This window comes from Pristis pectinata, chromosome 13 (genome assembly GCF_009764475.1).
Source record: "Pristis pectinata isolate sPriPec2 chromosome 13, sPriPec2.1.pri, whole genome shotgun sequence".
In the NCBI taxonomy this organism is placed as follows: domain Eukaryota; kingdom Metazoa; phylum Chordata; class Chondrichthyes; order Rhinopristiformes; family Pristidae; genus Pristis; species Pristis pectinata.
In genome coordinates this window covers 12,120,484-12,146,732 of record NC_067417.1, presented here as the reverse complement: position 1 = coordinate 12,146,732, position 26,249 = coordinate 12,120,484, and the positions used below count along the sequence as shown (strand labels likewise).

Genomic DNA, 26,249 nt, shown 5'->3' with positions numbered 1-26,249 from the left:
CACCATTAGTTTCATTACATCAGGCCAAGGAATCAGCCATTTAGGATTCAGATGAATCAGAAACAGAATCAGGTTTATTATCACTGACATATGTTGTGAAATTTGTTGTTTTGCAGCAGCAGTACAGTGCAAGACATAAAGATATAAAAACTACTGTGTTAAAGAAATAGTGCAAAAGAGGAATAACAAGGTAGTGTTCATGGGTTCATGGACCGTTCAGAAATCTATTGGCAGAGGGGAAGAAGCTGTTCCTGAAACGTTGAGTGTGGGTCTTCAGGCTCCTGTACCTCCTCCTCGATGGTAGTAACGTGAAGAGGGCATGTCCCGGGTGGTGAGGGTCCTTCATGATGGATGCCGCCTTCTTGAGGCACCACCTCTTGAAGATGTCCTTGATGGCGAGGAGGGTTGTGCCGTTGATGGAGCTGGCTGAGTCTACAACCCTCTACAGCCTCTTAGAATTCTGCACATTGGAGCCTCCATTCCAGGTGGTGATGCAACCAGTCAGAATGCTCTCCACCATACACATGTAGAAATTTGCAAGAGTCTTTGGTGACATACTAAATCTCCTCAAACTCCTAATGAAGGAGAGCTGCTGATATGCCTTCTTCGTGATTGCATCAATGTGTTGGGCCCAAGAAAGATCCTCTGAGATGTTGACACCCAGGAACTTGAAACTGCTCACCCTTTCCACCGCTGACCGCTCAATGAAGACTGGTGTGCCTTCTCCCAACTTCTCCTTCCTGAAGTCCACAATCAATTCCTCAGTCTTGCTGACGTTGAGTGCGAGGTTGTTGTCGCGACACCAACCAGCCGAGCTACCTCACTCCTATACGCCTCCTCTTTGCCATCTGAGATTCTGCCAACAACAGTGGTGTCATCAAAGAATTTATAGATGGCGTTTGAACTGTGCCTAGCTCAGATGAGGAGCCATGTCTTCACTGAGAGGAATAATTCTTTGAAATCCTCTCTCCCAGGGAGTCCAGATGCTCAGGAAATAAACACATCCAAGACTAACCAAGACTTTAGGTCAGTTCATCAGATCAGAACTAATAAGACATCTGCAGAGAGACATCTGACCTAAGAGATGGCACCAAAACCTTCTCCTCCTTTCCTTACAGTCTGACCCCATATAATAGGCCTGAAAAGGTTACAGCATAATACAGCTCTCTTCCAGCCATTGGACAGTTTTCCCAAGGAATGGGTTTGTGCTACAATGATGGGACGGGTGTGCAGACTCCATCAGGTGGAGGTTGGTGGTGGGGGGGGGTCGGTGGTGACTGTGTGGTGGAGAAGCTTCTGAAGAACACTGTTTCCTTGTGCAAACGGCAAAGGAAGCAGGTGTTGATGTGGGGACATCAAATAGAGATATTTCACAACTTTGAGGTTAGATTTTTTATGCCAAGCATATTTTGGAACCAAGGGTGATAGACTTAGAGGAGCTACATATCTGCCGTGAATGAAGTGGCTTCCTCTTGTTCCCCAGACCCTGAGGAAGGCCTTATGGTGGTGCTTCTGCTCACTAATAATGAAAGTCATGTTGTTGCTGACTGCTGAATAATACACGTGTGAGCTCATCTGTGGGCTGATCTTGCAGTTGCATTGCAGTGATGGCAGGACGGCTGAACATCCAGTGTGGGTGCACCTGTAAGACTGAAAGATCACCCACTATAAGACTGGTTAACCATCACAGCTGGCTCCGGTGCACATTACACATTGCCGAGGGAGTGCACCACAGTAATGGAAGCGATATCAGATACCGAAAGGATTTAGAAAGGGTCTGCGCCCCGCTAGGACAGACAAACAGGTGGCTCCACCAACAAAAAGATGGCCAATTAAGCAGTTGAAGATAGAATGTTAAACGAAAGGTCTGCATTTCCATTATGTTTCCTGTACAATATTCCAAAGTACTTTACAGCGCATGAAGATATTCTGAAGTGTAGACACTGTAATAATGCAGGAGACATGGCAGGCAAATTGAACACAGCAAGCTCCCACAAATAGCAATGTTTTAGTAAACAAATAATCTGCTTTGGGAATGTTGGCGGGAAGGAATGAACTGCATTGGGACACTGAGAACTCCACTGCTCTTCAAAACAATGCCATAGTTTTTTTTCTTACAGTTACATGATGGAGAAGGTAGACCTTGGTTTAATTTCTCTTCTGAAGGATGGCACTTCTGACGATGTGACACCCTCGCACTGGAGTGCAAGCCTGATTTTTGTACTCAAAGTCTCTTGTTGAACCCATGACCTTCTCACTGAATGGCAAGACTATTACCCACTGGAGTTAAAGGATATCCTCCACACAGTACCTGGGGTTACTTGCTGGAGAACCAAACTGAAATTTATAGAGCAACACTTCAACAAGGTCTTCTTGGCCCAACAGTTTACTCCAGTTTGGATCTCTATGGATTGGAAGAGGTCCACAAAGCAAATGTGGCCGTCTCCCAGGAAAACAACCACTTCACAATGTCTAGTGCCCCCTCCAGAGATTCCACGTGTGGTTTATATAGAACATAGAACATTGCAGCACAGTACAGGCCCCTCGGCCCACGATGTTGTGCCGACATTTTATCCTGCTCTGAGATCTATCTAACCCTTCCCTCTCACACAGCCGTCCATTTCTCTATCACTCATGTGTCCATCTAAGAGTCTCTTAAATGTCCCTAACGTATCTGCCCCCACAACCTCTGCCGGCAGTGTGTTCCATGCACCCACCACTGCCTGTGTAAAAAATTTACCTTTGACATCCCCCTTATATCTTCCTCCAATCACCTTAAAATTATGCCCCCTCGTGTTAGCCATTTTCACCCTGGGAAAAAGTCTCTGACTGTCCACTCGATCTATGCCTCTTATCATCTTGTACACCTCTATCAAGTCACCTCTCATCCTCCTTCTCTCCAAAGAGAAAAGCCCCAGCTCACTCAACCTATCCTCAAAAGACATGCTCCCCAATCCAGGCAGCATCCTGGTAAATCTCCTCTGCACCCTCTCTAAAGCTTCCACAATCTTCCTATAATAAGGCGACCAGAACTGAACACAATACTCCAAGTGTGGTCCAACCAGAGTTCTATAGAGCTGCAACATTACCTCATGGCTCTTGAAATCAATCCCCTAACGAAGGCCAACACACCATACGCCTTCTTAACAACCCTATTGTTTAACAAAATCCAGGACAAGGCAGACCCATCCACCATCTTAAATATTCACCATTGGTGCACTGTGATTTACAAATTGCACCATATGTAGTTGCCTCGGCCACTCTGACACTAACTCTGAAAACTGTGACCTTTACCACCAAGAAGAACAAAGGTAGGTGGTGCACGGGAACACCACCTACTGCAGATACCCCTCCAAGTTGTACACCAACTTGACTTGGAAATACAGCGTTGTTCCTTCATCATCACTCAGTCTGAATCCTGGAACACCCTCCCCCCAACAGCACTCATTGAAACGTGGAGTCACGGGGTTCAATACCACACAGAAACGGGCCCTTTGACCCACTACATCCATGCCGACTTTTTTGCCCATCTACAGTAATCCCTTCTGTCCACATTAGGACCAAATCTTTCCATGCCTTGCCTATTTAAGTGTCTATCTAAATGCCGCTTAAATGTAGTGATTGTACCTGAGTCCACCACCTCCTCCGGCAGCGCGTTCCAGATATCAACCACTCTCTGTGTATAATAACTTTTCCTTAAGATCCCCTTTAAACTCCAGCATGGCTTTGTCAAGGTCAGATCTTGTCTGACCAATGTGATTGAATTTTTCAAGGTAACAAAGTGTATTAGCAAGGGCATTGCAGTAGATGTGGTTTACACGGCCTTCAACAAGATCCTACATGCGAGGCTGATCTAACAGGTGAGGGTCCATGGGATCCAGTGTAAGTTGGCAGATTGGATCCAAAACTGGCTTGGCGATAGGAGACAGAAGGTGTTGGTAGAGGGCTATTTTTGTGACTGGATGCCTATGACTAGTGGTGCTCCACAAGGATTGGTGCTGGGACCCCTGCTGTTCGTAATATACCTGTAAGGTTTAAATATGGATGTAGAAGGCACCATCATTAAGTTCGCAGATGACATGAAGATTTCTGGAGTTGTTGACAGTGTGGAGGGTAGTCTTAGGTTACAGGGTGATATTGTTGGTGAAATGGGCTGAGATATGGCAGATGGAGTTTAATCCAGATAACTACGAGGTGCTGCATTTTGGAGTACTATTGAGGCTAGGGCACACACCATGAATGGTAAGGTACTAGGGAATAGTGAGGAACAGAGGGACCTTGCTATGCAAGTCCAAAAATTCTTGATGGTAGCAGGGCAGGCAGATAACGTGGTTAAGAAGGCAGATGGGATTCTGGCCTTCATTAGTCAGGGCATTGAATACAAGAGCAGGGAGGTAATGCTCCAACCTTATAAAACATTGGTCAGACCTCAGCTGGAGTCCTGTGAGCAGTTCTGGTCACCACACTATAGGAAAGATGTAAAGGTGTGATAGTTCTGGAGAGGGTGCAGAGGAGATTCACCAGGATGTCACCTGGGATGGAGCGTTTCAGTTATGAGGAGAGACTGGACAGGCTGAATCAGTTTTCCCCGCAGTGGAGGACGTTAAGAGGGGGCATGATCGAGGTATATAAAATTCTGAGGCATATTGATAGGGTAGACTGCAGGAAGCTTTTCCCCTTAACAGAGGCAGATATAACTAGAGCACATAGTAAGGGGTAAGTGATTTAGAGGGGATCTGAGGGGGACCTTTTTCACCCAGAAAGTGGTGAGTACCTGGAACGAACTGCCTGAGAGAATGGTGGAAGCAGACTTACTGTCAGCATTTAAACAGTGTTTAGATAAGCACTTAAATTACCTTGGCATAGAAGGCCACAGGCCAAGTGCTGGAAGATGGGATTACTACGATGGGTGCCCCCTGGTCAGCATTGATATGGTGCGCTGAATGGCCTGTTACCATGCTGTCTGACTCTATGACCCCTTCCTCTCACCTTAAATATCTGTTGTCTTGTTTTTGATACCTCTACCAAAAGAAAAAGATTTTGACTACCTACCCTATCTATGCCTCTCATAATCTTATATACTTCTAACAGGTCACCAATCAGCCTCCTTCGTTCCAGGGAAAACAAGCCGAGCCTATCCAATGTCTCCCTGTAACTGAAGTCCTCCAATCCAGGCAACATCCTGACGAATCTCCTCTGCATTTTTTCCAGCACAGTTACATTCTTTCTATAGTGTGCCAACCAGAACTGCACATAATGCTACAAGAGAGCATTGTAACCCTTATATTCTATTCCCTGACCTATAACTGCAAGTATGCTAGTTGCCTTCTTCACCACCCTATCTAACTGTGGTGCCACTTTCAAGTTCACCACCACCTTTTCAAGGGTAATTAGGATGGGCAAAAACACTAGCAATCCTGCCATCTAGTAAGTGAATAAAAAAAACTTCTCTCAAACATTCCTTAGGCTGAGATTATCTCATCACCTGAAAGGCAAAGGCTACTGATTGATTCTGAACCGCAAACAAAATCAGAATGTTGGTTTTGTTCCCTTAGCTCTGGAAAGACCAAAATTGTTGAGATATTTAACCAAGGTATTGGTTTCAAGACTCACCCACACCTCTCGACCCCAACACATTTCAAGTATTGATGTAGCCGTCGCAACAATTCTACACAGTTCTGTCAAAACATTCCCTGTAAATTGTGATTCCTACTTTTATATCTTCATGGGCCTTGGCTTGTGTGCATGGGTGACAGAACGAAAGTGGTAACATTTTTGACCACCTCAGGTTTAAGCACAACTGCCTTGTATGCTGACCACCCACAGGAGGAGGATGAGATGTATTGCAATGAAGATAATAATCACCTCAATGATAAAATCAGGATAAGCACACAGGTTGACAAAGCACCTGGTTGTTAAGAAGCAACAAGCAGACTCTTTAGAAAGAGAACCTTCAGTATCTTAAGGGCTGAACCAGCATTTTGATCAATAACATCCTGTGGAGCATGACCTTAGACCTGGTAGAGTCAAAGGTCAGGAGTTTGGAGGACAAGTTGTGCTAATTACTTTATCACTGTGCACACGAAGAGCAATGATATCACTGAATACACAGCCAAAGATCAACGAGGCTTCCCACTGCTCGACCAGCTTTTCCAGTCTTCCTTACCACCTGCCTGCCTGAAGAGTAAAAGGATAATGAGATTATTAGCAAGACTCAGGATGTTTGATACTGAAGGGAATTGCTGTGGGGTGCAGAGAGCAGTGGACAATATCGTGGTCAAATATCTCAATGACTTTGTTGTTCATAGTGCATGGTGGAGCCTGGTCCTTTGTTAGAGCAGACTCTGACTTTGTCTGCAGCTCACAATCAATCTGTAGCATTTTGTCCTTCAAAGAAAGAGATAACCATAGTCCAGGAAATGCATATTTGACAGCAGACCACAGTGTGTGGTTAAGGAAGGAGCCATTTTTATTCAGTCAAACATCGCTGATAACACAGCAGACTTATTTAAGTGCACTGTCCCCTTGAGCACAACTTGTATCTCCCATGATAGGCACAAACAATAAAAATACTTGGACTTATATAAAGCCTTTTTCAACCACAGGAGGTCCCAAAGCTTTTTGCAACAACATGCATTTATGTACAGCTTTTAATGTAGCAAAAAAGTCGCCTCACAGGAATGATATGAAATGTAAATTGACTCCAGGTCAGTGAAGCATAGTCACTGTTGTGATACAGAAAACAGGGCAGCCAGTTTGTGTGTACCAATATTCTACAAACAGCAATGTCATAATGACCAACTAACCTGATTTTTTTTAGTGATGTTGATGGAACACACATCCAAGGAGAACATAATAAGTGGAAGTAGGATCAGGCCATCATGCAACCCTTCACGCCTGCAGCACCATTTAACGAGATGTGTCGACTATAGACTGCGTGTCGACTTTTCTGCCGATCCTCAGAATCCTTGATTCTCTTAATGCCCCTACCGATATTAGCCTTAAATATGCTCAATGGCTGAACATCTACAGCCATGTGGAGTTGAGAAATCTAAAGATTTACAACCAAGGGTAATGAGTGTTTGACCACATTTTTCTCACATTTGGCTTGCTGCAGACAGAATCTTGCAAGCAAATGGTATTAACTTAGATGGGCATCTTGGTCGGCATGGACAAGATGGGCTGAAGGGCCTGTTTCCGTGCTGTATAACTCCAATTTGAATTTAAATCCAAAAGGACCCAGGTAATTCAAATTAGCCTTAGAAACTGGATGTAGCCATGCTGGCTTGTAATGGTCCACAATCAAGGCTTGGTCTATGATAGTCTCAGTTTGAGTACTGGCAGCTGGTCTCCCATGGCAAGGAAGGTGAAGATAAATAGATCAGCCAGGATCACTGCTCCAGACTGTAATCCAAGAATTCCTTCTGGGAAGGCAGAATCAAGATTATCTCATTGGGAACTGTCACTAGATGAACATTCAACTGACCTGGAATGGCACTGAATGAAGGAAGGAAGCACAGGTTGAGAGTTAGAGTCAAGATTCTGGGGATTGTGGATTATAACTGTGGGTTTGAAATGAACAAGACCTGTGGACTTAGTGCCCAGGGTTGTTTTGGTTTGACGTAAGGTAACTGAACAAAGCTTTAGAAAGGAAAGTCACATCCTATAGACTTGGTTCGTGTGATTTTTTGGATTATTTCCAATCGAGTGGAAATTTCCAGTCCTTGTATTCCAGCTCTGTTTTCTTCCCCCCTCTTTTCGCAGATGATATCTGCAGAAGATGAATGGGATGGGGAAGGGAGGAGATAGGATTGGAGGGAAGTGCTTCATTATGATGCAGTGCAGAGCAGGTTTGATGGACTTGCTGGTCTTTTCACCAATTTTAATTACTCTGCCCAACGAGGAAGACTGATTAAATGAATAAAACTTTAATTTGACTTTCAGGTTTCATATTTTTACAGCACATAACATCCCGATGGCTCCACTTTTGACACAAGGGAGAAAATGAAGAATTTCTACCTCATCAATATTGATAAGATTTCATTATTAGTCACATGTACATCGAAACACACAGTGAAATGCATCTTTTGCATAGAGTGTTCTGGGGACAGCCTACAAGTGTCGCCATGCTTCCGGTGCCAACATAGCATGCCCACAACTTCCTAACCCATACGTCTTTGGAATGTGGGAGGAAACCAGAGCACCCGGAAGAAACCCACGCAGACACGGGGAGAACGTACAAACTCCTTACAGAGAGTGGCTGGAATTGAACCTGGGTCGCTGGTGCTGTAACAGTGTTACTCTAACCGCTACACGTATTAAGTAGCACAAAAAAGCAAGAGGCCTTACCTCAGGTGTTAATGAATTGTTGTCTGAGGTTTGGCTGGAGAGTAAAACATGGGTAAAGCCATCTTGTTTCCGAACAACAATATCCCTGAATCGATAGTTGCTTTCATTTTGTCGAACGCTGCATCTGAGGCGTTTGTCAAACACATAGTCATCCTTCTCCTCCACCAGTTTCCTCTTCACTGAGCATGATAAACTGGTTTGTCCATTTGAAATGCCTGGAAGTGAAATCACCTCTAAAATCAAATGTTAATCTGCCAAGTTACCAGTTACCTGTAATTAGTTTATTAGATATAATTAATCAATAAAAGACACTGTTAGCAGCCCCCAAAAAGTCGATCTTTAAAATTACATCAACACCGAGGCATGATTAACTGGGCAATTTGCAAATCATTACAGCACGCTGCATGCAATATGGAGAAACAATTACAAACTTTGTAATGTTTGTATGTCTATGAGTCTAAATACAACCACAGGCTGGTTAGGCAAGATTGCCTGTTTCTGTGCTGTACACATTCATTACATACCTATTCCATTTACTATAGGAGGGTCGTCAGTTGTTCCATCTTCTGCAAAGTCGGGCTTTCCCAAATCCACATTCATTCTCTGTTGCCTTGAGGTATTGTCAAACTGTAACGCATTTTTGCTGTGTCTAGCGTCGCCGTTCTGAAACGAGTTATCAGTCTTTCTGTAAGGCATTATCTGCACCCCGCTCGCAGTGGTTCTGTAATGCACAGTTTTAGTAGCTATGATTTTCTTGTTATCCCCAGGACCGTGCTTTCCATCTCTCGCCATGGAACCCCGTTTTTGCTTTTGATGTGTGTTATTAGTCCGCTTTTTTCGTAAGCCTCCCCCTTTCCCCTTGGTGGATTCATAGGCTCTCAATGGAACAGTTCCATGATTGTCCCTCAAGACCTGTCTTGGGCTATTTCCCCGTTTCCCTGATTTAGTTCGCTTTTCTTTGGAAGCGTTGAGTCCATTGAACTCATCAATAAATTCTTCACAGTGAAGGAGGTGATGCTCTGGTTCCCAAGTGTCTTCATTACTTCCGTAGCCTTTCCATCGTATGAGGTACTCCCACTTCCCCTTCTTATTTTTCCTTTTGTCGACAATCTTCTCCACCTAATAGAGAGAAAATATTCCGCATAAATCATTGATTTTGTGATTACCATTTCACACCAGTACAAAGATCCTTCAGAAACCTTTAGTTCAAGCACGCCTCTTGCCTTACCAAATCATTTACAGGATGAGTACACCTCTAACAAGGGTAGCAATTTGTTGCCCATCTCCAATGGCTTGCTCTGGCTTGCTCAGCCATTTCAGAAGACAGCTAAGACCCATCCACCTTGTTGTGGGCTTGGAGTCAAAAGACCAAAGGTGGCAAGCTTGGCAGAATTCCTTCCCTAATGAACACTTAGACATTCACATTCAATGGATGGCATTGACACATGCATAGACATGCACATACTGAAAATCTCCTGCCCTTCCTTAGTGGCATTGTGAGAAATCACCCTAATAATAACAGTAAACAGCTGACAAGTAAACGTGTTTTGAAATAATGCATATACTTACATATATATCACACACAAATACACACAGTGTTTTAAAATGTATCTATTGGGATTCGGACATCACTGGCAAGTCGGCATTTACTGTCCATCAACTGAGTGGCTTGCTGGCCATTTACGAGTCAATCACATCAGTGGGTCTGGGGTCACAGGGCCAGATGAGATAAAGAGAGCAGTTTTTTTTCCTTGAAAGACACTGGTGAACCAGATGGGTTCTTATGACGATCCACTTTGTGACCATCATTATTAATAACTTTGTTTTAATTTGAATTCCACAGCTGTCTTGGTGGGACTTGAACTCAGGTCCCTGGATTGTTCATCCAAGGTTCTGGATTACCAGTCCAGAAGGTTAACCACTACACCACTATTATACCCTGCATATACTCTAGATTCATGTATATACATATATTGTATATGTTGTGGCTTGTGCACATAAATGCATTTTTTTTAACAACCGTCCTTTAGTTTTTATTCCATGAGTTCCATAGTGTTTCAGAGCCTACGGTTTCTAAGCCTCCAGATTTGTGCTTTTATCTCTGCCCACAGTAGTACAAACTTGCTTTTGATCAGACTTTATTCTTTGTGACTGCCCTCCTTTCCTTCAAGACTCTCAGTGAACTCGTCACTAAACGTGGCCTTCCCTTCACATGTAAAAGATTTCTGAGATATTGAACCATGTGTTTTAGCTCCATCAACTTCCCTGAGTACAAATGCAGGCTGAACCCATAGATTATGAAAGCTTGTTGTCCCATTAAAATGGGGTTCTTCCCAGCATCGGATTCAATTCCTGTCTCAAGTTTCTGTCTGATCATCTCTGTCAAGGTTTTACCCTCTGACCTCTCTCCTGCAGGAAATAACTTTAATTGGTTACTACCTGAAGTATTGATATTGGTTGGTATTGGTTTATTATTGTCACTTGTACCAAGGTACAGTGAAAAACTTGTCTTGCACACTGATCGTACAAATCAATTCATTACACAGTGCAGTTACATTGGGTTAGCACAGAACCCGAGGTGAATAGAGTAGAGACCCTGAAGGGGAAGCTATTAAACACATGGAAGAGGAAAGAAAGGACAAGCTATTAAGGTAAAGAATTGTGGTTGAGGTTTGCGTGGAACTTGAACCCAGACAAGTTGGGTTGAAAAGTCCATTTTTGTGCTGTGAATTCTATGTAAAAGAGCTACCAGTCCCTTAGTTGGCGGCACTGTAGTGTAGCGGTTAGCGTAACATTGTTACAGCGCCAGTGACCCGGGTTCAATTCCCGCCGCTGTCTGTAAGGAGTTTGTACGTTCTCCCCGTGTCTGCGTGGGTTTCCTCCAGGTGCTCCGGTTTCCTCCCACATTCCAAAGACGTACGGGTTAGGAAGTTGTGGGCACACTTGCGGGCTGCCCCGAGAATACCATATGCAAAAGACGTATTTCACTGTGTGTTTCGATGTACATGTGACTAATAAATAAATATCTCATATCGGACATGCTTTCTACTTCTGGATGGGACATCTTTTAAGTGATAAACAACATCGGTTCGCCGCTTTCTCTAATTTTCTGATTGTCTGTATTTCATTGTTTTCTCTCCAAATGACTCAAACAAGAGAGTGCAATCGGCTCTCCAAACGTTGAGGAGCTGCTGACTTATACACAGGAGCAAGTTATACATTGGATTTTACCGTAATTAGAATGTTCCATTTGGTTGTTACTTAGTTACTTCACATAACAGTGGAACAGATCAAGTTACCAAGAGAACTGGTACCCAAACTCAACAACTGATTTAATGTGAAAAGGCATTCCACATTCAACTGCTGTTGAATTTGAAGGGCTGTATTTATTCACGTTTGTAGTTTCACGTAAATGCCGATCATATAATTGAATGCAAGGTTAGATGGCTGTGTATTGGTTAATTTTTAAAAAAAATGCACAACTTGTAACTCAGCTGAATTAACTGAGTCAGACAAGTGAGTAGATTAGATTCCAATGATTAATATTTTATACCATTAGATGTGTTGGGGCGTTATTTAAGTAGTTTAATTAGTCATTCAGTGGAGGGACTGAAATGAAATCTTGAGGAGATGTGGGGATCTTGAGTACTAACTACGAATTTTAAATCATACAGCTCTCCAACAACTTACAGGACATACTGAATGGCAAACTATCTCACCTGCGACCAAAGTTTGCTCTGCTTAGTAGCAGTGGGGATAGTTGGCTTGGCAGTAGATAGAGATAAGAGTCAAGAACATCTGTGTGCACAAGGGATGATTCCAGAGGCTGCAGCAAAATTATCTGACAATCTTATGCATTCTCTGATCCAGTGTTCAGTGAATTAAAGAGCAAAGAACCACACTTGCATTTGCAATGTTCTATTTTGTTAACATTTGTGCCAACCAAGATGAAGAATGTTACTGTTGGTATTGCTGCAGTAGTGAGATTTAGATTTTTTCCCAGTCAGGTTCATTGAGTTTGATATGGTGCACACAACCCAATGAACCCCACTGAACAGATCCATATACAGTGATGGCTATCAGCTGAATAAGAGCCCTTCATTGGGGTTGGGTCTTCCGCTGTGCAAGTAGAACCCCAAGATGAGGAATCTGCTGTGGCACGGTCTCTGTGGCCCAATGTACAACTTGCTCCTGTGTATAAGTCAGCAGCTCCTCAACGTTTGGAGAGCCTACTTCTCGAAAATCGTACACAGTTGCTGCCCAGATAGCAAGGTTCAAGGCTGGCAAGACCCAGCTGAAACTTGCAGTGTGTGGCCAGTGGCAGGGTAGGAAAGTTGCACAGACTTTCACTATCGAGGCAGCAGGAGGGGACACTCCCCAGAGAAGTACTGAGATGAAAACTGCAGGCAGGAGCACTGCGGATGAGTCAATGGTGACTTGCTGCTTGGACTCTGAAGCAAGGGGTTGTCTGCATACTGGATGGCAGAGGCTGGGGTGACCATGGCTCTGGGTGGAGGCAAAGAAGGTAGAACGGTTTCACATTCATGCTGTAGATTAGCTTCCCAGTGGCAGCTTGTTGGAGGTGAGGTGCAGCACTGCAATGAGTGCCAGGAGGGGAAAGGTCAAGGACAAAGTCTTGGTTCAGGCCTTCTTTGAAGTGATGCTTTCACTGGGCACTGACTGCTTCCCTCGATAAACTCTCTCCATTCATTGATCTCAGTGGGGTGGGCCCTTGGGCTCTGAGTGGCCCAGACTCCATGCATATTGTGGTTATTGACTAGCTGCTGGATCTCCTGTGGTCTTTCCACCTACTACCCATTCTTTGGGTCACAGGCTTTCTGCTGGACCTTGTCCTTCCAATGTCTGTACAGCTATTTATTTTCCCTTGAGTTTTTAGTCCAAGGACACCCTGCATTTGTGGTTAATTAGCTCCTGAACCTCCTGGTCATTCTTGGTGTAGCAGCCAGCATAATCAAAGACCCCACCCACTCGGGACATTCTCTCTTCTCTACTCATCCATCGGGTAGAAGATACAGGAGCCTAAGGGCACGTACCACCAGACTTAAGGACAGCTTCTACCCCACTGTGATAAGACTATTGAACAGTTACCTTATACAATGAGATGGACTATGACCTATGACCTCATGACCTCACGATCTACCTTGTTGTGACCTTGCACCTTATTGCACTGCACTGTCCCTGTAGCTGTGACACTTTACTCTGTACTGTTATTGTTTTTTTTACCTGTACTACATCAATGCACTCTGTACTAACTTGATGTAACTGCACTGTGTAATGAATTGACCTGTAAGATCAGTTTGTAAGACAAGTTTTTCACTGTACCTCGGTACAAGTGACAATAATAAACCAATACCAATCAAACCAGTCTCAAGTGTTTTCTGGTGAAGAAGCCATGCAACTGATTACAACGGACTTCAGAGAGTCCGATTTCTCTGCAGCCCCTGCTACTCCTGTTGGAGGGCGATTATCAGGTTGTCTGCGAGACGCTGCCTGAGAAGATGTTCAACAATGGGTGCAGAAAAGCTTCGTGAAGGTGTTATCGGGACTGGAGGGCTTGAGCTACGAGGAGATTGATAGGCTGAAAAAACCCTGGAATATGGGAGACTGAGGAGTGGCCTTATAGAGCAATACAAAATCATGAGGGGCACAGATAAGGTAAAAGAGGGCATAGGTGAGAGGGGAAAGATTTAAAAGGGACCTGAGGGGCAACTTTTTCACATAGAGGGTGGTGGGTATATGGAACGAGCTGCCAGAGGTGGTGATAGAGGCAGGTATAACTGAAAGACATTTAGACAGGTAAATGGATAGGAAAAGTTTAGAGGGATACGGGCCAAATGTGGGGAAATGCGACTAGCTCAGGTAGGGAACTTGGTCAGTATGGATAGGTTGGACCGAAGGGCCTGTGTCCAGGCTATATTGCTCTGTGACTCTCTGACATTTATCTTCTACTGCCAGTCTTCTGTTGCCGCCAATGTTTTGGGGTCAGGCTGATGGAAGTAACAAAGACGAGGAGGTGGTCAGCCCAACAGCTGTCGGATGTGGACATCCGGCCGTCTTGCACTCAGATGATGACCCCATGCCAGGCTTGAGGGGTCGGTTTATTTTTGCTAATCGCTTCCTGTTTGTATCTCTTTTTAGATTCCATGCTCGCTTGCTCTGATTTTCTCCCTTGTGTTCAATTTCCTCATCACCCTTCCTTGATTTTTAAAAAGACTCCTAATTCTCAAGCTTACTATTCATTTTTAGTGACATCATAAGCCTCTTTTTTTAATCTAATACTATGCTTAACTTCCCTAGTTAGCAATGGCTCTGGGGTGTCCTGAGGACACAAAAGGCTTATTACAGACCATAAACTAGAAGCAAAGCAGTAATAAGAGAGGAAATAAAATGATGATCCAATTTACTTTCACATTCAGCTTCAATTCATACAATAGGGATATAATGCACCTTTTAGATAAATAATGGAAGCATAAGAATACAACTAAATTACATTGTCTACTTCTACTGATGCTGCATTGTAAGGATGGCATTGCCATCTAGCTAAGCGTCCAGAGGTGATTGGTAGGTGTGAGAGTCATACAACATGGAACTAGATCACTTGGACCATCACATCCATGCTGAGCAGTGGGCACCCATCATAGTAATCCCACCTTCCAGCACTTGGCCCACACCCTTCATTGCCGAGGTGATTTAAGTGCTCATCTTGACACTTCTTAACTGCTGTCAGTGACTCTGCTTCCGCTACTCTTTCCGGTTTTGTAATCTTTTACTTTTAGTATCTTTTGATAATTTAACTTTTCAGAGATACTATGGACCAAAAGAGAAGGGTAGTTGCTACTAATAAAGGAGCAGAGACAAGGGTTGGGGAGTGGTGGCAGGGTAAGGTTTGGAACAAACTGCTCCATGTAGCCAATGAAAAAGCAGGCACCCATACAGGTGCCCATGGCTACACCCTTAATCTGTAGAAAGTGAGAGTGCAGATGAAGGGTCTCGGCCTGAAACATCGACTGTCCATTTCCCTCTACAGATGCTGTCCGACCCGCTGAGTTCCTCCAGATGGTCTAGTTATAAAGTTGGCCATAATAAGCTCAGGATTGATTTTAACAAATATGTCCTTTTTAAAACAAAAGCCTAATGCTGAATTAGATAAAGTTTCCAAATGGATATTTGGAAATCTAATTTGATGTGACAATTAAATATTTGTCATGTCAATCATCTCTGGCCAGCACAGAGCCACACATCTACTCTGGCTGCTTCTGGGTTAAATGAAGTATTAAATGATGATTCAAGGATACAAACTGTTCACAGCCAAGAAGGTCAAAATCAAAGTTTTAAAATCATAGGTTGCAGTAAAATCAAAATCATCAGGCTGTTGATATTGCAGGGTTAGAACTGTTTAGGCATCAGTTGTCCAATAAACTTTAGTAAGTCTAAAATTAATAACTTGGAGAAGCGCCAAAGATGACTACAGTCGCGAGGCCCCAGATAAATCTTTCTCAATGAAACAGCTGTAACTGCTGCTCTGTGTTAAAACTCCAGGACGTAAATACAATTTAAACACAGCAGAGTACTGTATTGGTGGTATTAGATGCAGTGCTGCTAACTTGGTGTGTGTAATTACAGGTCACGATCAAACCAGAGGTTTTATTATGCGCTAGGTTCTTCTGCTTTGATCGTGACATTTGATTTACTGATTCTACTGTCTTTTACAATCTGTTTTGCTTCACAAAAGTGTCTACTCATTAACAATGATAATAAACATCAACATAAGGTGGAGAGATAAGGGCAGCTCAATGGTTCAGCTGGTAGAGTTGCTGCCTCGCAGCGCAAGAGACCCGGGGTTCAATCCTGAGTTCGGCTGCTGCTTGCGTGGAGTTTGCACGTTCTCCGTGTGATCCCCTGAACTTCCTCCAGGGTGCTCTGGTTTCCTCCCACATCCCAAAGACATGCAGGTTGGCAGGTTAATTGGCCAATGTAAATTGCCCTGTATGTGTAGGTGAGGGGTAAAATCTGGGGGGGGGGGGGGCTGATTAGAATGTGGGGAGAATAACAAATGGGACTAATGTAGGATTAGTGTAAGTGGGTGGTTGATGGTCAGCACTGACTCAGTGGGCCGAAGGGCCTGTTTCCATCCAGTCTCTCTCGATGACTCTCTCTCTCTAAAATTACAACTCCACCCAGAGAACTTTTTGCTTAGATTTGATCCCCGCTTCCTCTGGTTTCCTGAATCCCTGCCATTTTTTCCCAAGAAACCCTGTTCTTACTTTTACAAATAAACTTCTCCTCTCAACAGTTCTTAACTTTGTATAAAAGCCCAAGTTTGCCCAAGAGTTCAAAGCTGTGTCTAGTTCTAAAAACTTATCATAGCACCTTTCCTGGGTTTGCATCTCCAGAAACAAGAGATAGAAACCTGATGATTAATGCTCCTCTCTTGCCATCAGAACATTCTCTGTGTTATATCACTAACGCTACATGATTGGTGATCCTTTTACTTTGCTTTCTCTGTCTTTTAATTTCAAATAGGGTAGATAGTAGGAAACTTCTCCCCACAGCAGAGGTTTAGGGTAAATAATAAAAAGTTTTGAGGGGATCAGAGGAAGAACTTTCTCACCCAGAGGGTGGTTGGAATCTGGAACGCACTGCCTGAGGGGGAGGTGGAGGCAGGTACTCACTTAAAAAAAGCACTTGAGTTGCCATTGCAGAGAAAGCTACAAACGATGTGCTGGTAAATGGTATTAATATAGATAGGCATTTGATGGTTGGTATAGACATGATGGGCTGAAGGGCTTCTTTCTGTTCTGTATGACTCTCTCAGTGACTCTAAATACACTATCCACATTCATTCTGCACCACGCAAACTTACGAATTAGGTGCAGTAGGCTACTCAGTCTGTCAAGCCTCGCATTTAATAAGATCATCACCCATCTGACTGTATACTCAAGTTTGCATTTCAGACTGTCCATGGTAACCCTTCAGCCCCTTGCAGATCAGGAATCTACTTACCTCTGCCTTAAAAATATTCAAAGACTCAATTTCCATCGTGGTTTGAGGAGGAGGGTTCCAAAGACTCATGATCCTCTCTGAGAATAAAGTTGCTTCATCTCTGTCTTAAATTGGCCAGCCTCTACTTTTAAATAGTGACCCCTTAGCAGGCTCAAGAACAGCTTTTATCCCGCTGTTATGAGACTCTTGAACAGACCTCTTGTACAATAAAGATGAACTCTTAACCTCACAATCTATCTCCTCATGGCCCTTGCATTTATTGTCCACCTGCACTGCAATTTCTCTGTAGCTGCATTCTGTTACTGCTTTTCCCTTTGTATTACCTTGGTGTACATACATTTTGAAATGATCTGTATGGATGGCATGCAAAACAAAGTTTTTTATGATTACACAGCACATGTGACAATAATAAACCAATTACCAATTATCTAGTTCTAGAATCTTCCATAAAAGGAAATATCCTCTCCACATCCACTCCACTGGGGTCTTACATGTTTCTGAATACCATCTCTTTTCTCCTTACACTACCATAGTTTTTCTCATATAGTTGCCCTGTGTTACATCCCCAACAACCTCTTCCCTAGTCTACGACATCCGCCATTCTGATGAAAAGTCATCATCCTAAAGTATCAACCGAGGGTATAAATTCATCTGTTATGCGTGCTATACACATGATGAAGTAACTTACGCACATTGAACTCCACTTCTGAAATCCCACTGAAGTCATCAGTACAGAATTTCAGAAGAGGATGACAACATTTATATATTACTACATCACACATTTCTACCAATGTGTTCTCCACACATGCTACTTCACATGCTGTGTTTTTGATTTTTACTTTCATACAGAGATAGGCATGTTTTTCTGTCAGATTTATTTCTATAACATCCTCCTCACACACCTTAATGGACTTTGGCTGAAATGTACTGAATTCAGGCTGTAACCTGTGGGATGTTAATACTTCTCGAGTCTGATGTTGCAGGTACACCCTTTTTGACAGGATCTTTAGTGGTGGACAAAGTATAAACCTGTCTTCATTCTGAAGCAGATGGGCAGAAATCAGCTGCAAAACTCATTCCATTGGATTTTAAAGCTCAGGAACAGGACAAATAATGTTTATGCTTCCACACACCATCTTCCACTGAATTAATTCCACCTCATCCTGGGCATTCATGTTCCTTATGCTTTTACTTTCCAAATTTTCTATAATTTCAAAAATATACTTTGTTTTCTTCTCCAATGTTTATTCAGCTTCTCATTATATATATGATAATTGCCTCCACAACACCACGAGGGAGTGAGTTCCACTGTCTCATCACTCTTGAGTAAGGCTGGCTTTTCCCAATTCCCTATTGGATTTATTCACGAGTCTCTTTTGAAATAAACACTTGCATCTATAAAGTGCATCTTCCTCCATCTCTTTCAGGATGACCCAAAGCACTTTTGAGCAAGTGAAGTGCGGTCACTGTTGTAACATGCCAGCTAATTTGCAGGCAGCAAAGCTAACACAAAGAACAACACGATAGTGACCAGTTAATTTCTTTCTGTGATGTTGGTTGATAAGATATCTTTATTAGTCACTTGTACATCGAAACGCAGTGAAATGTATCTTTTGTGTAGAGTGTTCTGGGGGCAGCCTGCAAGTGTCGCCATGCTTCCGGTGCCAACATAGCATGCCCACAACTTCCTAACCTGTACGTCTTTGGAATGTGGGAGGAAACCAGAGCACTCGGAGGAAACCCACGCAGTCACGGGGAGAACGTACAAACTTCTTACAGACAGTGGCCAGAATTGAACCCGGGTCACTGGCTCCGTAATAGCATTACGCTAACCACTACACTACCGTGTTTGGCCAAATTGACAAATAGACATTGGTTAGGACACTGCGAGAAGTCTCCCAATCCTCTTCAAAACAGCAGCACAGCATTTTTTACATCCAGCAGAGAGAGCAGAAAAGCCCTTAGTTTGACGCCTTATCCCAAGAGGCGGGACTGCTGATTGTGAGCAGTCCTCTTCAGCACTGCACTGGTATGACAGCTTGGATTTATGCGCTCAAATATTAATGTCCCCAAATGGAAACATCTCCCTACTTCTCCCAGTCAAAGTCATTCATACTTTTAACAACCACCATTAGGTCTCCTTGAAATCTATTTTCCAATCATAAAATATTAATTTGCCCTTTCAGGAGCTTCTTCAAGGAGAAGGTAAGAAAATTCACACAAAAAGAAAATCACAGGATTGTTACACATAGGTTTCCACTTGATCCATCAGGTACAGTGGGACTGGGTAAAGCAATCTGTCAGTTCCATTCCCCTTTCCACTACAAGTTATTCTCTTTCAGGTGCATACCCAGCTTCTGAGTGGAAGCCCTGATTAATTCTGTGTCCACCACTCCCACATGCTGAGAATTCCCAATTATAACTACACTTTTACCTATCCAGGTTCTCATCAGGTTACAGCAGGGTTCCATTCCTGTGAACTGCTCGTAACCCCCACAGTTCGCAAGTTGGAAGTGCAGCCACAAACCAAGTTCCCAGACAACAGGAGATGCCTGCAGTCCCACAGCAGCCAGGAATTCCATCCTGCCGGTCTCCCAAACGTTCATTCGTATGTACGGCTGTATGTAAGTCAGATGCTCGTAAGCTGGGATGGACCTGCATTCCCTTTGTAAAATTTTGCCCCAAATATTCATCTGTTTCCACCACCCCCACTGTCCCTGAACCATGTGCTAATGTGAGCAAGTTCTCTCTATTCACCCTATGCAAACAAGACATGATCTTATACACCACAATCAAATCTCTTCAATCTGCTTCGCTCAAGAAAAACAACCCTCGATTTGCAGCAAAGAACAAGCTACTGGAGGAACTCAGTGGGTCAGCATCTGTGGAGGCAAAGGGATGATCTATGTTTCGGTTTGAGATCCAGCATTATCACCCTTGCCCATGATTTTCCCTGGGGTCTCAAGAGATCCATAGTCTCACCAAGCAAAGGATGTTCTCCTGAGTTTTCTGTTGGATTCCAGAGTCTGTGGAGTAAATGTAGGCAGGAGCGTGAATTGCCACGGTTTCCTTCACCCTGCCAAACGCAAACTAGAAGAACAACACCTCATATTCTACTTGGGTGGTCTACAACCCAATGCTATGAACATTGAATTTTCAAGCTTCAGGCAACCCACACTCCCCGTGTTCCTTTCCCGCTCCTACTGGTCCACCCAGGTTCTCTCCCCCTTTGTTCACCTTTTCCATTTCCCCCTCCCCTCATTACCCAAATTCGTTACCCTCCCCTACCTGGATTCATCTGCCTATCACCCACACATATATCCACCTGGGTTTCTTCTCCCTTGGCCTACTCTTCCATCCCCCTCCCTTATCTGGTTCCACGTATCACCTTCCAGCCTCTGTCTCTACCTTCCCCCTCCCCTTAGCTCCATTGCCTCATTTTTTCCCTTGTCTGCTTCCACCTATCATCCACCAGCCTCTGGCTCTAAATTCCCCCTCCCTTTCCCAACCCAGCTCCACCTGCCATCATCTCCCACCTCAGCTGGTTCTACCCATCACCTACCAGCCCCCGTCTCAACCCTCCCTCTCAGCACTTTATAATGGCCATCTCCCCCCCTACACTCTCAATCCTGATGCAGGGTCTTGACCTGATACAGCGACCATCCCTCTGCCTCCACAGATGCTGCCTGACCCGCTGAGTTCCTCCAGCAGTTTGCTTTTTCCTTTGTGGAGTAAATCCTTCTTCATATGAACCTGGCACTGAGAGGATAAACTTAGCTTCTATTCACAAATGATGCACTAAAAAAGAAATTTTGGGCTTTTCAGAAAAAAAGAGTACTCACAACTTTGCACAATTCACTTTCCACAATCTCAGCCATGTTACGATGCAGGTACAGTAACGCAAGGTCACCAGGATCTACCACAGGGGAGTCTTTGATTTTATAATTTCAAATTATAAAATTTTTCACTTACCAGATGGGTAAGTGAAAAATTATTGCTTTATCGGCTAACTTGCTAATAAACCATTAAAGACAATCCCAGGCAGGCACGATAGAGTAGTGGTTAGTGTAACGCTTTACAACGCCAGCAACCCAGGTTCAATTCTGGCCACTGTCTGTAAGGAGTTTGTATGTTCTCCCCGTGTCTGCATGGGTTTCCTCTGGGTGCTCCGGTTTCCTCCCACGTTCCAAAGACGTATGGGTTAGGAAGTTGTGGGCATGCTATGTTGGCGCCAGAAGAGTGGCGACACTTGCGGGCTGCCTCCAGAACACTATGCAAAAAGATGCATTTCACTGTGTGTTTCGATGTACATGTGACTAATAAAGATATCTTAACACAGGCAAATGGGACTAGCTCAGGGAGGCACCTTGGGCAAAAGGGCCTATTTCTGTACTGTGTAACTCTGTGATGCTCCACATTTAAAAATGACACAGGTGAGCCTCTGACATGCCATAACTCTCGAGGCTATGGGCTTGGATGAGGAAAATGTGATCATGTCTACAACTCTTCATTGGTTGCTGCCAAGTGGCCTCTTTCTTTGATGTAAATTTCTACGATAAAACAGAAGGTTGAAGGGTTGCAGAAGATTAAAGAGGGAGAGACGAGAATTGAAATTATAAAATCAAAGACTCCCCTGTGGTAGATCCTGGTGACCGATGTGAAGTCAAAATAAAGCTGTCTGTGCACTGGAAGCCAGAAAAGCCACTGGAAGGGGGCCAAGATTCTTCGATCATATTCCAGAAGCTTGTAACACAGCCAAGGAAGCTTGGTACGAGGAGGCTGAGCATGTCAATGTCAGACGTTTGACCCCTTGGGCCTAGGAGGAAGTGGTTCAGTGGACTGACCCAAGTCTTGCTTCATTATCAGCACAGTCCTGTAGTATTTCACTGCAGAGGCATCAATGAAAATGTGGAGCCTTGAAACTCTCCCTATCCCAGTTGTCTGTTTCTCCTCACCTAATCATTGAGCACCCTTTGATGGTCCACCTCTCAGAGCCATATTCTAGTCACAATCAATGGCCAACCTTGGACACCACCTGATGCCTCATCCAAACCACCAAACTATTCTTCTTCTCTCATGCAGAGATGGTCAGAGGTCTTCGCTGCACTGTTCACAAACACACCCTCTTTCCTCTTGCGGTCTGCACACCAGGTCATGGAAAAAAAGAACATGTACCCAAGTGGATGCCACAAGCATTCGCCCCTCTGTAGAACGTGCAGTGGTCCTTCACATCACGTCCTGAAGCAGCTGTGGAATACAAATCCCCAAGCCAAGCGGAGAGCAAGGGTTGTAGCAGAGGGCAAGACTACAATCATTGTGCAAGGCCCAACAACCATCCGCTTCTCTGATCACTGAATCATGGCGTAATAGAGACATACAACACTGAAACAGGTCCTTTAGCACACCGAGTCCGTGCCAACCATTAACCATTCATTTACACCAATCCTGAATTAGTCTCAATTTTTTTTCTCCTCGCCTTCTCATCAGCTCCCCCCAGATTTTACCAATCACCTACACACTAAGAGCAATTTACAGTGACCCATTTACTTACCAACCTGCACATCTTTGGGATGTGGGAGGAAATCAGAGCACCCAGAGGAATCCCATGCGGTCACAAGGAGAACATATGCAAGCTCTGCACAAACAGTACCTGAGGTCAGGATCGGACCTAGGCGTCTGGTGCTGTGAGGCAGTGGCTCTGTCAGCTGTGCCATTGTGCCACCCATTGAATCCCATCACTCAATCTAGAGTGCAGCCCTTCGCTGATGTACTACTGTCACTACCTACTAACCATGTGCTCAACTCTCTCTTTTAAAGTCCTGAAGAAATTCAGACCTTTTTGGAAGTAATGCAAGTTGGATGGGGGATCAGCTACTTAACTCACACACCACTCCTTGGTGATTCTGGCCACGGTGATGTAGAAGACATTCATGAACTCAAAATGGATGCAAGTGATGATGGATCTAGCTTCACTGAGGTCTTTGATTGACTCAGAGAGGCATATTGGGCGAAAAGCTCAGGCAAGGTAACTTGGACTCAAATAACAGGGAATACCTGGAAAATTCCTCAAGAACACCTTTTCTAGTAAAGAGGAGAACTTGCTGGATGAAGTCTAACTTCAACCCCTTTAAGGCAATGCTCATTCTGCAAGGGTCAGGATATAGTTGGAGATTCCTCAGATATTTCTGCCGGTGAGTCATTAATGAGACTGAGAGACCAGCTTCCCTGGTGATGTCACATATTTTGAAAACCCTGATGGGATTCTACTCCCACTGACTGCAGTTGTATTCAACACAGAATGGATGTCCACAGCCTGACTGTTGCAAAGGTGAACTGCAAATTACTGCAAACTAATGAACAATAAGTACTAGCTCCTATATAAAGGGCAATTTCAGTATCATCAGCAAACTCCCCAGGGCCATTTGTGAAGGAGTCTGCATTCTGCACATACTCCTGAACAATCCCTTGCATTTAAAATTCAAGATAGAGCAAGATGTTCTGAGTTAAATATAGGTTTGTTAATCTTCTTTCTCCTGACCCAAGAATTAATCATTTTCATAAGCTTCTTAAGGCAAGCATCAGATATTTGGATGCCATGATGTTGTCAGAATATCGAGTGATGACACAGTGCATTGAACTCTGGGTACCTATCAACCAGACCTTAATTAAAGCATCAAACTTTTATATTTTAGTATTGTGGATCACTCCCAGTGGTACAGAAAAGATTGGATATCCCAACTTCTGTGGAGCAATCTGAATATTTAAGTAACTGAATTTAAAGGAGTAGCCTACAGCTGCCTTGTGATGACTGGATGTGCCAAAGACTAGCACATAAATAAATATCTCTATCTATATATCTGTTATTAGTCACATGTACATCGAAACACACAGTGAAATGCATCTTTTTGTGTCGCTGAGGATTTGCTGGGGGACAGCCCGCAAGTGTCGCCACTCTTCCGGCGCCAACATAGCATGCCCACAACACCTAACCTGTACGTCTTTGGAATGTGGGAGGAAACTGGAGCACCCAGAGAAAACCCACGAAGACATGGGGAGAATGTAGAAAATCCTTACAGACGGTGGCAGGAATTGAACCCGGGTCACTGGCGCTGTAATAGCGTTACGCTACCAGCTACACTACCGTGCCACAGGTCTGGACACTGCAAGTCAATGACCTTTCATCTGAAATCTAATAAAAGGCCATTGACCTAAAATGTTCATTCTGTTTCTCTCTCCACACACGCTGCCTGACCTGCTGCGTATTTCTAATATTTTCCATTTTTCATCTTTGTGAATTACTGTTTTACACTTTTTCCAGGAGTCTATAAATCTTTTCAGTAAGGCACAGAAGGCTAAGGACCAAATGCAGGCAAATGGGATTGGCATAGATGGGTGCAGACAAGGTGTGCTGAAGGGGCTGTTTCTGTGCTGTCCAACTCTAGGACTCTAACCTGGAGACCAGAACTGAACAATACTGCTTGACTTTAGTGTGAAGACTTTGGCAATGGGAAATAACTCTCATGTTTTAAAGCTTGATATTTCAAAACATCAACCCATTTATGTTGAACTATGGTTCACCTCAACACCTCCAGATCATCCACTGGCTCCTGGGTTACCTTGGAACAGTTCTCCTATGTTATGTGTTACCTGTGCTGACGGCTAACACTCTCAACTCTCACAAATTTGTAGCTTCAAAACCTGGGCCTCTGTACCTCCCTCTGCAACTGGATCCTTGACTTCCTTATCAGGAGACCACAGTCAGTGCGGATCGGTAGTAACATTTCCTCCTTGCTGACAATTAACACAGGCGCACCTCAAGGGTGCGCGCTTAGCCCACTGCTCTACTGCACTGCTCAAACGCCATCCATAAATTCACCGATAACATCACTGTTGTCGGCAGAATCTCAGACGGCGACAAGGAGGCGTACAGGAGTGAGACAGATCGGCTGGTTGAGTGGTGTCGCAACAACCTTGCCTTCAATGTCAGCAAGACCAAGGAATTGTTTGTGGAAGGGGAAGTTGGGAGAACACACACCAGTCTTCATTGAGGGGTCAGCGGTGGAAAGGGTGAGCAGCTTCAAGTTCCTGAGCGTCAACATCTCAGAGGACATATCTTGGGCCCAACACATTGATACAATCATGAAGAAGGCATGCCAGCGGCTCTACTTCACTTGGAGTTTGAGGAGATTTGGTATGTCACCAAATACTCTTGCAAGTTTCTACAGATGTACAGTGGAGAGCATTCTGACTGGTTGCATCACCACCTAGTACGGAGGCTCCAATGTGCAGGAGGTTGCAAAGGGTTGTAGACTCAGCCAGCTCCATCACGGGCACAACACCCCCCTGCCATCGAGGACATCTTCAACAGGCAGTGCCTCAAGAAGGTGGCATCCATCATTAAGGACCCTCTTCTCGTTACTACCATCGGGGAGGAGGTACAGGAGCCTGAAGACCCATACTTAACGTCTCAGGAACAGCTTCTTCCCCTCTGCCATCAGATTCCTGAACAGTCCATGAACCCATGAACACTACCTCGTTATTCCTCTTTTGCACTATTAACTTAGCGTAATTTTTATGTCTTTGCACTGTACTGCTGCCGCAAGACAACAAATTTCACGACATATGTCAGTGATAATAAACCTGATTCTAATTCTGACCTTCTGTGCAGTGTAAAGTTAATGCTGTATTGCTGGATGTACTGTACTTCAGTTAAGAACTCAAAGCAGAGTTTGCATTCTGAGATGATTGTAAAGACCCAAGGCACTGTCTCAAGGAAGTGCAAGCAAGTCATGCCTGCTTGTTTTGGCCTTACCTAACATAACTAAAGCAGATTAGTTGGTCATTTTTGTAACACTATTTCAGAGCCAGCAATCCAG

The 26,249-nt window shown here is 44.0% G+C and overlaps 1 protein-coding gene across 2 annotated transcripts in view; it reads right to left on the bottom strand.

Annotated features, from left to right (window-relative positions):
- The window catches only part of LOC127577229 (chromodomain Y-like protein 2), a 126,168-nt gene that overhangs the window by 42,062 nt on the left and 57,857 nt on the right, over nt 1-26,249 (bottom strand). Inside the window, exons 2-3 of one of the 2 annotated variants that reach the window (XM_052028231.1) lie at nt 8,874-9,468; nt 8,350-8,582 (exon numbers count right to left, since the gene is read on the bottom strand). In XM_052028231.1, coding sequence (XP_051884191.1) covers nt 8,350-8,582; nt 8,874-9,468 — 828 coding nt within the window. The remainder of the gene's footprint in view (nt 1-8,349; nt 8,583-8,873; nt 9,469-26,249) is intronic. The other variant, XM_052028232.1, reaches the window with a different exon arrangement.